Here is a 14141-nt window from a genome sequence, read left to right on the forward strand (position 1 = left end):
CAGAATACTGTATGTGTATGTAAAAGTAAGTGAACCCCACCTGCACTGGTGAAGTCAAGTAGGTAACAGACTCAGGTGAAACACATGTGGGTACTCAAGTGATCAATGGGCTTTATGCACAGCTCCACTACTTCCTGAAATAAGCCAGCTCCTTTATTTCCTTTCTTACATTATTGGACAAACTGATTAGTCCAGGTGTGTCTGACCTCACAACAATGGTCAGGCACACCTGGATTAATCAGTTGGTCCAATAATTTAAGACAGGAAATAAAGGAGCTGGCTTATTTCAGGATATGGGCGCTGGAGCTGTGCATAAAGCCCATTGAGCAGACCAATCAAATAAGACACAAAAGGTTTTGAGCAGCACTGATTAAAAGCAAGAGAAACCAATCAAACCACTGTTCTGCGGGTGTCAAAATATGGCATTTTGGCCCAAAATTCAAATTTCTCCAAACTCAAATATGTCATCTGGGGGGCCGAGGGGAGTTCAACGCAGAAGGTTTGGTTGGAATCAGGCCAACTCATCTGGGGGGGCCCACGGAATAAAAAGAAAAGAAAATTATTCAAACTTTATATATACATAGAGAGGGAGAGAGAGAGGGAGAGGGAGAGAGAGAGAAGCCTTGCTCTTTCCTTCCCATAATTCACACACACACACACACACACACACACACACACACACACACACACACACACAATTTACAACATCAATGTCTAACATCCTGATTAGATAAAGGACAAATATCAAATGCTTTTTCATTGTGACTATTATCTTCACTTTTCCTCTTCCTGGTCTCATTCACGTTCCTCTCTGCTCGCGCTGTCGTCATGTCATCATGTCATCATGTCATCATCACACCGTCATTACACTCATATTTCTGTCTTCATAAACACACACAGATCAAGATATTGAAGTGAGGGAGTATCAGTGTGTGTGGAGATCCACAGACGCTCTGTGTGAACACAAACACTCTAATGAGTCTGAACTTTGATCTGTGTTTCTCCGAATCGGACGCACTTCAGGTGCCACGCTCCTATGCTGTATCCTTCCCATAATCACATTACATGGATTACACAATCAATATTACAACAGTGTTTACCGATGATGACTGGACATGATATCCTGTCATGAGCCTTTCCTGTAAAAGTGGAGGTTTCCTGAAACATAAATCTACTCCTACTACTACTACTAATAATAATAATAATAATAATGATAAAAGCTTGGTTTTGCACCATTTTCCTGTCTTTTGAAGTGCTTTCTTCGTCCATTGTTTGTCTTGCACTGGTTGTGAGGCCTTTGTGTAGCCTATTTGTGTTTTTTGTGCCCTTTAAATTGCCCCCTGGGGACAATTAAATGTTACTGAATTGAACTGAAATGTGTGATATGATATATTTCATGCAGGTTTCATGTTAAATAAGCATCTGAAAACATTTTATTAGGTTTATTGTACAATTTCTGTTAACCTTTGTCACTGACCTGTGTCACAAACATCATTACAAACTGACCACTAATTCACACATACAGTAGACACCGTGTTGGGATCGGTTCACACCAGCCATGACTCAGCATCTTGTGGCTCGTGAGTATTCAGGCCTTGCGTCAGGCCATGCCCATTTTGATCTTAATCACACACTTGCAGAATTCAGTGATTGTCCATCTGTGGTCAGATGTTATTGCCCTGATAGACACAGACTACGCCCCTGTGGTGGCTTTCACTAAACAAGTATGTCACAAAGGTGACATGATCTTCCCGCCAGATTTTAAGTCAAAACAAGAAAACTGTCAGTTTTAAGAAAAGTCTTGTTTGGTTTTGGTTTGTTGGTGTTGGACAGAGCCAGGGCAGCTGTTTCCACCTGCTGCAGCTTCATGTTCAACAAACATATTAGAGGGTATCAATCATATGATCTACCCTCTCTCTAGAGAGTAAATAAACATATCTAATAATATAGTAATAAATGCTTTTAAAGCTCTTTGATAAAACGTCTCAATGACTAATACAACTTCGACCTGCGTAAAGCCTTGCAGGGCTCCTGGTGCTCCACACTGCTTTATCAGACACATTCAGTCAGCATTTATTTAGGACACCAGGGAGAGCTCAAGTGAGGGAAAATAAATCCCACAGATCCCAGATCAGCCCTCACCACTGACAAGGAAGTAACGATCACAAAAACACAGCGTATTCTCTTCCTTGCGCTCAGAGTGACTTTGGTTTCTGTACAGCGAACACTCACTTCCTCCTGTGAGTAATAAGAGCGGCTTCACACAGAGAGAGAGGCTGACTGACGGAGAGCTCTCTCTCTCTCACACACACACACACACACACTCTCTCACAGAGACACACAGGGAGAGGAGGACTCCTGCTCCGGTCCACAGCTTACTGAATGTGTAAGTACCAACTAAGACAGATCATTTCGGTCGTACAGCAATGTAACTCTGTTTGTGTTTGGATGTGAATCCTCAGCCAGAGCCCACCGATAGAAGTCTGGTCTTGTTTGGACTCGTCATGTTTCAGAGCATGAGAGACAAGTGTGAGGGACAGGCAGTGTGGTAACTTGGGCTCAGCACTGCAAAGAGCAAAGGTTGCTGGTGGAGGAGGTTTGGACATGTGAGACAAACAAACAGATAATAACATAACAGCTTTGTTTTTGGAAAAAAAAAAAAAAGAGATGAGTCTGAGGTACAGAAGATAGATTAAGTGTACGTCAACACAGCCACAAAGGATGTGGTTTGCTGCAGGTTGTAGCAAGCCTAACACTCAGCCAAGCCCCTGTGCAGAGGGAGGAGGGAATGTAATGACTGTTTAATTCTTATGGTTTCAATGGGGAAAAGAAACGCAGACATAGTTATCACATTTTCTGTTCATTTTCTTCATTCTCCAGATGTCAGAGCAGACACATCAAAAGATTGAGATGATAATCAGTCCATCTGTCAAGATAAGAAATAAGAAAAACAGTCCTACCTGAAAAATGATGCAAAGAATGATGGACATGTTTTGTATGTTTTATTTCTAGGTGTTTGTGCTTGAAATTGATACAACTGCATTTCCTTGTCAGTAACAGCTGAACTTCTGAGTGGCTTGCAGGAATGATTTGTGCCCAAGTTTAGCTCTTGTATCCACGTTTGAATGAAGATTTCCCTGAAGCGCTGCACTGTCAGAGCAGCTTTAGCTGTAGGAGGGAAAAGTGGAAAAAAGAAAAAAAAAGTTGGTTGAGTCATTCAACAGTTTTCACCCTCCGGTGCATCAGTGTGATCTCTCTCTCTCTCTCTCTCTCTCTCTCTCTCTCTCTCTCTCTGTTTGGCATAAGAAATTCGGGGGTTTTCCAGAAAGTGCAATAAAAACCAGTGGAATGGGGTGAGGCTGTGAACATTAATACCCACTCACTCTCATTCACATCAGCTCATTTCATTCATGTTTGTTTTGGTAATTGACCTCAGTGACACCGGTGTTGGGGCCTAAAATTGGAGCAGAGACCCTCAGCTTCCTCCTTCACTCTGACTGACAGGGGCTTTCTTAACCAGCGTGACGTCAGCCGGTGTTTGCGCTTGCGTTGGCAGTCATGAGTTTGCGGTGAGCAGCAAAGCAGATCCAGCGCGCGCCAAACCACAAGCATTTGTCCGAAACCCCCCTCTGAGACCGCAGCGGCGCTTCCTGTGTTTACACTGACTGAGGTCGCTGTCCTCCTGTCCCCCCCTCCCCTCTTCTTCTCTTCCTCCTCCTCCTGACACCTGTCAACTGTTCCAAAACACACAGGCTGTCGCCGTGGAGACGCCGATGAGCCACGATAAGGAGGCGGAGAGGATTCCCCAGACGCGCAGAGCTGAGAGGACGGAGGACAGGGAGGACAGGGCCCCCGCATCCAGCATGGACCACCAGCAGCAGCAGCAGCACGCCAAGGTGGAGCGCTTCCTCAAGTTAGGATACTCCCACAGTGACATCCTGAGGGTGCTGGACAGCCTCCGCCACGATGCCCAGACCAACGACATCCTGGAGGAGCTGATAAAGACCTGCCACACTCGCACTTGCAACGACAAAAGTATTCCCGTCAGCAGCCCCAAACTGGTGCCCAGAGGCTGCAGCCCCGCGCCCAGCCAGCCAAGACCCGGACCCGGACCCGGACCAGACAGGGAGCCAGCTGCTGCCTTCAGACCAGTGGTTATAGATGGAAGCAACGTGGCCATGAGGTGAGTCCAGCCAGACAGAGGTCCAGCTGCAGGGGGAGGAGATGTGCTGAGCTTTTAGTCCAGTATTTGTTACTACACTTAAAGCAGAAGTAAGCGGAATATTTGTGTTAATATAAGTCTTAAATAGTTCTATCTTCCGACAGCAATCACTTCTATAGAGTGTTTGGTCTGAAACACGGGTCTGTCAGTCACTCTGCTCTGCTGTAAGCCGAGGAGAAAACTTTCCTTGTATCCTACAACCTTTATCCAATGAGGAGAGAGAACGGCATAAAGGGGCGGTCCTCTCTGTGTGTGCAGCCAAGGGATGCACGTGAATGTGGTGACGTAGGGACGAGGGAGGGGACTGCTAACTCCATTGGCTGACAAGAAGTTAGCCAAAACGACCAGATCGCTTACTTCTGCTTTAACTTTACTATTAAAGTTGTAGCATTTTGATCCAGTAAAGATGGAGCTAAATAACTACTTTATATGTTGTTATAATTTAATTCATATTGAAAAGTTAGCTAATTTAAAATTTTTAATCTCCATAGTATTTAAAATTTTTAATCTCCATAGTATTTATATCTCCCTACAGTGGGGGAAATAAGTATTCGATCCCCTGCTGATTTTTGCCCTTCAATTGATAAAATTTTATTTATAACCTTAAAATGATGATATAATTTCTAGGTGTTTTGTTGATATTGTGTCTCTTTCTGTTAGAATAAACTGTGTAAGCAAACTTACAGAATCAGCAAGGGATCAAAAACTTATTTTCCCCACTGTCTGTCTATGTCTGTAGATCTATAAAGAAACACTGTATTTAAGTTCAGCTCTTGAGAAAATGTTTCCACTAACTTTCCACCTCAACTGGCAAACCTCATCATCGATACCTCAGGCCTACAAAGAGGTGAAATTTGATCAAAATATGTTTTTGTACCTCATTGTCTCCATTTGTGTCAAATCCTGTTTCGGTTCACAGATGTGATCACTTCCTCTTTAAACATGTGGGAACTGAAAACATGATGTGCGGCTGGATTCTTCTTTATTTTTTTGGTCGATAGCAAGCTGTCCAGAGAACAAAATGACACGTTTTTTTCATTGTGACATCAGATTGAAGCTGCTGACACTCATGTTTGTGTGACTTTTGTGAAACAGCCCTGAAATGAAGTTGCTAGCTCATGTGACTTTAAGTTTATGTGGCCAGCATTGGGAGAACAAGGAAGTTCTTACAGCTAAAATGTGTTCAAACAAAAACCTGTGTGAGCAGGTGGAGTGCCTGATATTAGTTCAAAAGGGAAAACAAAGGGGATGTTTTCATGATACAAATTCCTGTAAGGACCTAATTTACTTGAAAGAGGAAGAGAGTAGCCTATTTACTGTCACACCTTTGTTCCCAGGTGAGGCGGTGTAGGAATAATTCAGCTTCAGGGGTGGGGGAGACTCTGTGAACGTGACATGCAGCTCGTTCCTTTTCACCTGAGTGTCCAACATGAATAACTGTCACCTTTGTATTTCTTTATCAGGCTCTTAAGGCAGCACTCCACCGCGATAAGTTAAGGAGTTTAAAAAAGGTTTAAAATAAAGTCAAACTCAAAGCAGCAGAGGCCAAGATTCTGCTTTTCCCACAATGCAATTCTTTTTTTTTTTTGCTCTACCCTCCCTGCTCAGTTACCCCTTGTGTATTTTAGCCTTGTCTGTACAGTAGTTTCCAGGCCTTAACCAAGATTATACACATCTCCCTACTGTCATAATCTGTTAGTCAGGCTGTTTTCACATAAACTCAACACAACTAATACATCAACTTCGACATCTGAATCTGTTCTCATCCAACATATATTACATGCCATGCATATTTATCTGTCACATTCTAATGACTGTGCAGAATGAGGCTTTACGATAGCTTAAAGAATAACAAAAGCTTAAAGCTGCACCCTTTTTTCTATTAATATGGCTAAAATGACTATGTGAGATGTGGAAGGTGTTGCTTGTAGAGAATTAGCACCTCACTCACTCTACAGTCCCACTCAACTTTACTCTGTGTTTTTTTTAGCCCCTTTTTTGTATTGTAAAAGGGGCTAAAAGTAAGCTAAAGATAGCGACACCTCCCCAGGATCCAAAACAGAAGAGTGTGCTTTGAACTTAAACACAACAAATCCATGCAGTCGTGCTACGCAGCCTATTGTTTTCTTATATATTCATATATCCTGCTTTAATCTAGCCATACCTGAGTGAAACAGATAATCTACACAGTTGGTCATTTTATTCAGAGGCAGATATTTAACATTTCAAATATTTAACTGCCAATCTTAATAAAATTGTGATACATTATCTCTTCTTGACTGCAGGACAGTTATAACCAATTCCATAACCAGTTTGATATAACATTTCTGCAAACGAAGAAGCTGGCTGCAAACAAGTCCTTGGCTCTTAAATCAGCACGTGTGAATTATCCAGGAAGTAGCTATCACATGCTAGTAAAAGCAAAGTTATGCAGGCAGATAGATTTACTCAGAATCCATAAAGTCTCTCGTGCCAGGCCTTGTCTTTGCTAGCTGTTGTATGCAAAGTGTCTCACCACTTCCTGCTGACAGAGAGAGGGGGATGCCCCACGCGCATGTGCAGGTTGTCTCCTCCTGCAAGCAAAACAATCCAGTTTGCTTGCAAGGAGGAAGAAAGTACCTGAGTTTTACGACAGGTTCAGGGTTTCATATCACAGCCGTTTGTCAGGTGAACTTGTGAGAGGAAGATCAGACTTAACTCCTGATACATGATACACTGAGTGAAAGTGAGTGATCATAATGTTGTAGGTTCTTTGTATGGACAATTTCATCTGATATGAACAATTGAGGTGACGATTAGGTTTTGGCATGCTCAACAATGACACCAACAATACTGGGGTCATCCCTATGTTCCCACAGCCCTATGTTCCCTCAGCCCTATGTTCCCTCATTTCTAACTTTTGTCGTCACTGAAAATTAGGCCCTATGTTCCCTCAGCCCTATGTTCCCTCATTTCTAACTTTTGTTGTCACTGAAAATTAGGCCCTATTCCCACAGCCCTTTGGTCCCACCATTGGTTGGGTTTAGACAATGAAGAAAGGAGTTGGTTAAGTTTAGTAAAAAGACCAGGTAGAGGCTAGACAGGCCAGATAGACAGAGTCCAGATAGGTCCAGAGGGAACATAGGGCTGAGGGAACATAGGGCTGAGGGAACATAGGGCTGTGGGAACATAGGCACGCTCCCAACATACTAACAAGTTATTTAACGTGATATCAGTTAATTAATGCAGATTTACATAAAGTCTGCTTTGCTCATAATACACAGGCAGACAGATACACTGGTCCCTGTTTACATCCAGGATGCTGTTGCTAATAAGATCAACAACTCCTCCAACCTGAGCAACCATATGGGTCGTCTTTTTTTTACTACTACTACTACTACTACTAATACTAACTATAACAGTGTCTCTTGAAATAGCGCCCACACCTGAACCTCGGTTGTCATGGTCACAGTGATAAACATGCACCAACAGTAGCAGCTTACTTGCTTTTGTAAAAAAGGGTATGCTGCCGGAAAAGGCCATGATTTGTGTTAAAACGAACACTTCCTCAGCTGTACTACTTTGCTCATGTTTTGCATCACGATCACGATACAAACACAATGCTGTCGTGTGTCGCATTGTTCAGTCCACCACAAGTCCTCATGACTTCGTCACTGTGCATTTTCCTTTTGCTCGTCTCATAATAATTATGTCTCCTAGCAACAAATGGTTCTTAACACCCTGCTGCACGGACCATCTCTATTGGCTTGTTTTTCACAGGACACTCCAGAGTGTTGTGTGCATGTGTCTGCTCTCCGAGCTGCGAGGAACATTGAAATGACAATAAACCTTTCTGACCTGCTGCCAAACCAAACAATCTTCATTTCCTGTGAAACTATTCGGAGGCTCATGTATGAAACTTTACTCACTTTCTCGATTTCCAAACGTCAAACAGTTTTTCCAAAGCGCAATCATTTACAGTAAAAACATTTTCACCTTCACAATTAACAGCCAGAGTGAGATCTGTGTCAGCTCACTCATCTCTGGGCTTTTGCAACTGTGTTTTACACAACTCTGAGCGCAGGCCTTGCAACACCGTTCATTTCCCGAAAAACAGATGAGTCTATTTGTGTCTGTGTCTATAATGTGCACAGAAACACAAAAGAAGAAGTTTTTTTGTTGTTGACTGTGTTCTTCTGTGTCTTTGTAGCCATGGGGACAAGAAGGTGTTTTCGTGCCAGGGCCTCCAGCTGGCAGTGAACTGGTTTTGGGACAAAGGGCTGCGCGACATCACAGTGTTTGTTCCCCTGTGGAGGAAGGAACAGCCGCGACCAGACGCACCCATCACAGGTACTGAGCCGAAAGGCAGCCTCCTCCTCTCATTCTGACAGCGTGAGCTCAAGATCGAGGGAATTGCCACCGTGATGTTATTTTGTTGGCGTGGCGTGCCTATCTTCCGTTCAGACTGACCTCACCCAACTGTCGCGTCACGTTGTGTTTTAACACGGCTGCAGGTGTTTGCCGGCCACGGAAGCAAACTTTTAATCGCATGGTATCTTGCCAAATCAGGATGAACCAGACCGTAATCCACGTTAAGACACAAACTGACAATAAGTCTCATGAGTCAACGAAATCCATCACTTGATGATTGATCCAAGTTTCCTTATAAAAGCTTGTCAAGCAGCTTTCGGCCTTAGACTGCTGTGGGTTTGTGATTCATTCATTGCTTTAAGTTTAGTTCATTCTCACACTGTTTCCTCCATCCAGTTGACAAACAACAACACTAGTGTTCCTGTTGTGTGATGCTCCACTCGCAGGTGCACTGAGGGGAAAAAGTCTGACAGGAAATGAAACATTTGATACTGAGATAAACCGGCAGATTCATTTGTATAAACTGAGGAAAAAGTCAAAGCCGTACCACGGAGTGTCTTTCATACAACATGTTGAGACAGCAACTACATTTACTGGAAATATCTAAACTACGATTTCTTATCAGCAAAATGGAAATCAAGGAAATAATAAAAGAACATTGTGTTGTGTTTATAACCGTCCTGGCATGTTAAAGTCAGCCCTGATGTTATCTTCATCCTGTCTGGCAGCTGTTCACCAGCTTCGATTGACAGCAGCCAGTCGACTTCTCCTGGTTGCTCTGTGTAAAACAAGTAGCAAATAGACTGTGGAAACAAGTGCCTCTAACAATGAAGAAGTGTAGCCAACTTAACTGAACTTCAGCACGTTCTTCATGCCGGAGCATGTCAGCTAAAAATAGTCACTTTTCTAAAAGCAGTATGAGGTGTTCACGAGGAGCCATGATCGGTGCCAAGATCCAGATCTTTTATGATTAACGCTATCAAAACACTAAGACCGTGACGTGCAGGTCATCTGCCCCCATAAACGCCTGTGGAATATCAAGCCTATTTCCTTCTACGCTTGAATCCACCACTCGCCTCAGGGTGCAGTGATGGAAGGGAACGGACATCTGTGCACATCACAATCAGTTACCTGGCAAAAGTTTGGACACACCTTCTCATTTGATGGTTTTTCTTTATTTTCATTACTTTCTACATTGTAGATTCATACTGAAGACATCAAAACTATGAAGGAACACATAAGGAGTTATGTACTAAACAAAAAAGTGTTAAACAAAGCAATGTTTTATATTTTTAGACTCCTCGAAGTAGCCACCTTTTGTTTTGATGACAGCTTTGTACACTCTTGACTTTTTCTCATGAGCTTCATGAGGTCATCACCTGAAATGGTTTTCCAACAGTCTTGAAGGAGTTCCCTGAGGTGCTGATGAGCACTTGTTGGCTGTTTTGCCTTCACTCTGTGGTCCAACTCATCGCAAACCATCTCAATTGGGTTCAGGCCATTTAACTTTTGTGTTCACTTCATAAGTCCATGTGCTTTTATGTCTTCAGTATGAATCTACAATGTAGAAAAAACATTGAATGAATAGGAGTTTCCAAACTTTTGACTGGTAGTGTGAGTGCAGCTAAAAAAGGAGTTGTTGGATTGTGTATTTGATGAGTTTGATGAGGGAAACCAAGAAATCCCATAAGCCCCTGTAGCGTAGCTCCGAGCAGCTAAAAACTCTAAAAACAGCTTGCACCGACAAATAAAGGTAACGAACCTACTGCTATAACTATAGGGATTATGGCAATGGACCAATTTGCCAAAATGGTGAACTATCCCTTTAAAATGAGCTCTGCTAAAGAACAAGGTGATTGTTGTGGCAAGAGAAAAAACTCATAACACTACTGGATCAGGTTTCAGTTTAATTATTATAGCAAAAGATGGAGTTTGAGACATATTAATAAATATGTGGCTGAAGTAACTGTATTAAAACAGACCAGGGTCTGGGCCCAAGTGGAGCCTAAAGACCACAAGCATCAACATAATTGTGACTTGTATCGACTAGATAAGTAACAACAACATCTTCTCATGTCACTTGCAGATCAACACATTCTCCACCAGCTGGAGAAGGGGAAGATCCTGGTGTACACACCGTCTCGCTGTGTAAACGGGAAGAGGGTGGTGTGCTACGACGACAGGTACATTGTCAAGCTGGCGTTCGACGTGGATGGCATCATCGTGTCCAACGACAACTACCGTGACCTCCAGACGGAGAACCCCCAGTGGAAGAAGTTCATCGAGGAGAGGCTGCTGATGTATACCTTCGCCAACGACAAGTAAGCGCCCTCAGAAAAATGAAATGAAAAACACAACAACATTTTTATGTCACTTTCTTTTGATTCTGAACCGTGTATCTGTGCTGGATCAGGTTCATGCCTCCGGACGACCCTCTGGGCAGAAACGGACCCACCATCAATGATTTTCTGCGGAGAAAGCCCTGGACCACAGCAGACAACAAGCTGCAGCACTGTCCATACGGTTGGTTCACGTTTCACTGTCCTCAGAACAACAGAGAACTCTGCTCACGTTACACTTCCTCGTTCCCCCCGCTATCAGACAACAGAAACCTGGAACGGATAACTAGGAGTAGAGAGGGTGTGACAAGAACTGAAAAAAACAAAAGTTGTTTACTGCTTTATAGATGGTTAGATAAATATGAACAAGTCAAGCACATAAAACAGAAATGCACTGCTGAAATAACTGCAGCTCTGACTGTCATGGCAGCAGGGAGACTCACATTTGAGACTTAGTCAGAGCAGTGCGTAGTTAGCATCTTCTCTTTCTTCAAGTTGTTTGTTAGCTTGTAACTGGCTGATACAGCGTTAGTGGTTGTGCTAATGCAAACTCTCACTCTCAGTACTGACAAAGTTTCATGTTTATTTAGCCCCGGCCCCATCTTCAAAAGTTATCAGGATTGGTTCCTTAGGGTTGTGATGAATCCCTGGCTGTACACACCCTTTTCCTCATGAACTTGAAGTAAAAGCAGAAGTGCAGGAAACAGTGTGTTTTTTAAGATTATCCAATTGGTTTAGAACAAACATTTCACAAGACTGAAATGTTTGCAACACACCAGGGAAATAAAAAAAAGTCCCCAAACTCATACCAGGGTGGAATTTTTTAGAAAGACATATAGAAGCTGTGAGGAAATATATCTGGCCTCGCCCCTTATCTCTTTGTCAACCAATTAAAAAAACAAAAAACAAAACAATGATTTCGACAGTAGCAGTTTTAGAAGGAACATTTTCATGAATGTCTCCGAAAGCAAAAACGTGTTTACAGTGGTGCAGCAAACACACATGTGGTGCTCATGTTTCAAAAGCCTGTAATAATAACCCCTAATTTCATTATTCCAGGAAAGAAGTGCACTTATGGAGTGAAGTGCAAGTTCTACCACCCAGAGCGGGCCAACCAATCACAGCTGCCCGTGGCCGACGAGCTGAGGGCGCAGAGAGACAGAGCCAAAAACTTCTCGCCCACGCCGAGCCTGCAGGACACACACCTGGGCCCCACCATGTACCAGCCGGAGCTCAGGTACATCTCGTCCACCCCTCCGCCCTCGAGCGTCGAGGACCAGTCCCACAGAGCGTCGCCCAGCGAGCAGTTCCTCTACCAGAGAGACTCCAGCAGCCCGAGGAGCCAACCCAACACCAGCCTGCACCACTGTCCCAGCCCGGACGTGGACGAGGCCTTCAGCTCCATGGAGAGCTCCATGTCCAGGCTGTACATCCAAGACATACCCTACAGCATGGAGGCCCCTCCCCACAGCTACAGCAGCGGGGTGGCCAGCTACAGTCTGTCCCACGAAGACTACTCCCGCTTAGAGTCGTACGGCAGCGGCACGCAGAGCCGCCACTCTCTGAGCAGAGAGGGTTACTACCCCCAGCAAAACTGCCAGTGCAAGTGTGGTCACCAGCAGGCCAGGGTGCCACACCCCCACCACCACCACTCAGCCTGGACCTCCTGCCCGGCTCTGCCCCCGCAAAACGGAGAGTATCCCAGCCACGATTCGCATCATTCGAAGCCGCGCTTCAGGCATGTCTCCAGCAGACACAGCCACAGCTTACCCAGGGACCCATGGGCGCACAGCAGCCACCCAGACGGCAGGCTGAACAGCCGGGCCGGCAGCCCGTCCAGCGAACAGAGGAAGGCCCTGAGGAGCCAGCTGAGCACCCTCTTCCCCCAGAGCACAGTGGAGCAGGTCATGAATGTATACCCAGACGTGTCAGACACATCCGAACTGATCGCTCTCATCCAGAGCTACAGGACCAGCCACATCTCCTTCTAGAGCAGACAAGACTGACACAGAGCCCCCATAGGAATCAGAGAGTTTCTCCTCTTCCTAAAGTGACTGTGAATTTATATGATATTGAATCATACTAACATGAACTCAATTCCGGATGTATTCTTTATTCCAAGCATTAAAATGTGACTCAATCTTATGAAGTCATGGAAATGTAGCAGACTGAATGCTACTTCTTTATCCCAGTGTAAAAGTGCAATGCACTGCCACCTTACATGCTACTTATTGTAGCACTGACAAATGTCTCAAAGCAGCATGTGTTGTTTGTTCTCATGTTGCCTCAAAGTGAGGAATGATATTGTCTATACTTCTGTAAAGAAAGTCATTGACCTGTTTCTGATGTGCTGTTTTCTAGACGCGTGTTTCTTTATTTCTGTGCCAATGAAATAAAAGCACTCAATTCATCTTTGGGTCTGTGTTTAACACTATATATAACATACAAAGTGGAGTTAGTGGAGGGACATCACAAACACACTGTACCTTGTGGAGCACATTTCATGGAGGTGTAGTCCTAACACAGTGGTCTGGTTTAGAGTCTGACCTACGGACCTCTGCAGCTTGTCCTCCTCCGTCTGTGTCTGAATTAAGACATCTGATAACTAAATATGGGATGAACCTGTTAGGACACACTGGTCCACTGCTTTAACATAACAACCGGGCATTGAACAAGTCCTAGAAAGGCTCATCATGATTTACAGGTCATGTCTTGTCACATTGATGAAGATGTTAAAAGCACGTATCCCTTTAACAAAGCCTGTTTTTTTATGCCAGGGGCTGTTAGTTACACTAAAAGGAAAAGTTAATTTTTTTTCCTCTTACATCCAATAAGTTCAACAAATAAATACACGCATTTAGTTCTGATTTTGCGCATGTTTCTGAAGAGAAAAGCATCTGCGTGTGTTCAGGGGACGACTGGTCCAGAGTTATATCTTGACCCGCTTCATTAAAACACTGGTGGTTCAACTACACCACCCAGAGAATGGTATCATGCATTGATTCATACAGTAGATGCACTTTTTTCAACACTTACAGAGTGTCAGTTACACTCTTCTTTTTTTTTTTTAAAGAAAATCTTTCTATCCAGGATACAAAGAATATAGAAACATACTGAATATTGAATAGAAATGTATAGTGCTTGCTCTTTTTATAGCAAGAACATCCCCCAGGCCCTCATCAAGCATGATGTATATTCTTGCCAAAACGGGCCTTCAGGACACACACCAC

At 43.7% G+C, this 14141-nt stretch overlaps 1 protein-coding gene across 1 annotated transcript; it reads left to right on the forward strand.

Annotated features, from left to right (window-relative positions):
• The first annotated feature begins 2197 nt into the window (after window positions 1–2197).
• On the forward strand, window positions 2198–13323 carry LOC146961929 (uncharacterized). Its single transcript, XM_085770625.1, has 6 exons — window positions 2198–2386; window positions 3753–4183; window positions 8412–8551; window positions 10659–10893; window positions 10986–11095; window positions 11971–13323. The coding sequence occupies exons 2-6, from the start codon at window positions 3774–3776 to the stop codon at window positions 12900–12902; spliced, it is 1827 nt and encodes a 608-aa protein (XP_085626751.1). The 5' UTR covers window positions 2198–2386; window positions 3753–3773; the 3' UTR covers window positions 12903–13323.
• The last annotated feature ends 818 nt before the right edge of the window (window positions 13324–14141 follow it).

This window comes from Trachurus japonicus, chromosome 24 (assembly GCF_045865225.1).
Source record: "Trachurus japonicus isolate A0001 chromosome 24, Traja_1.0".
Lineage (NCBI taxonomy): Eukaryota > Metazoa > Chordata > Actinopteri > Carangiformes > Carangidae > Trachurus > Trachurus japonicus.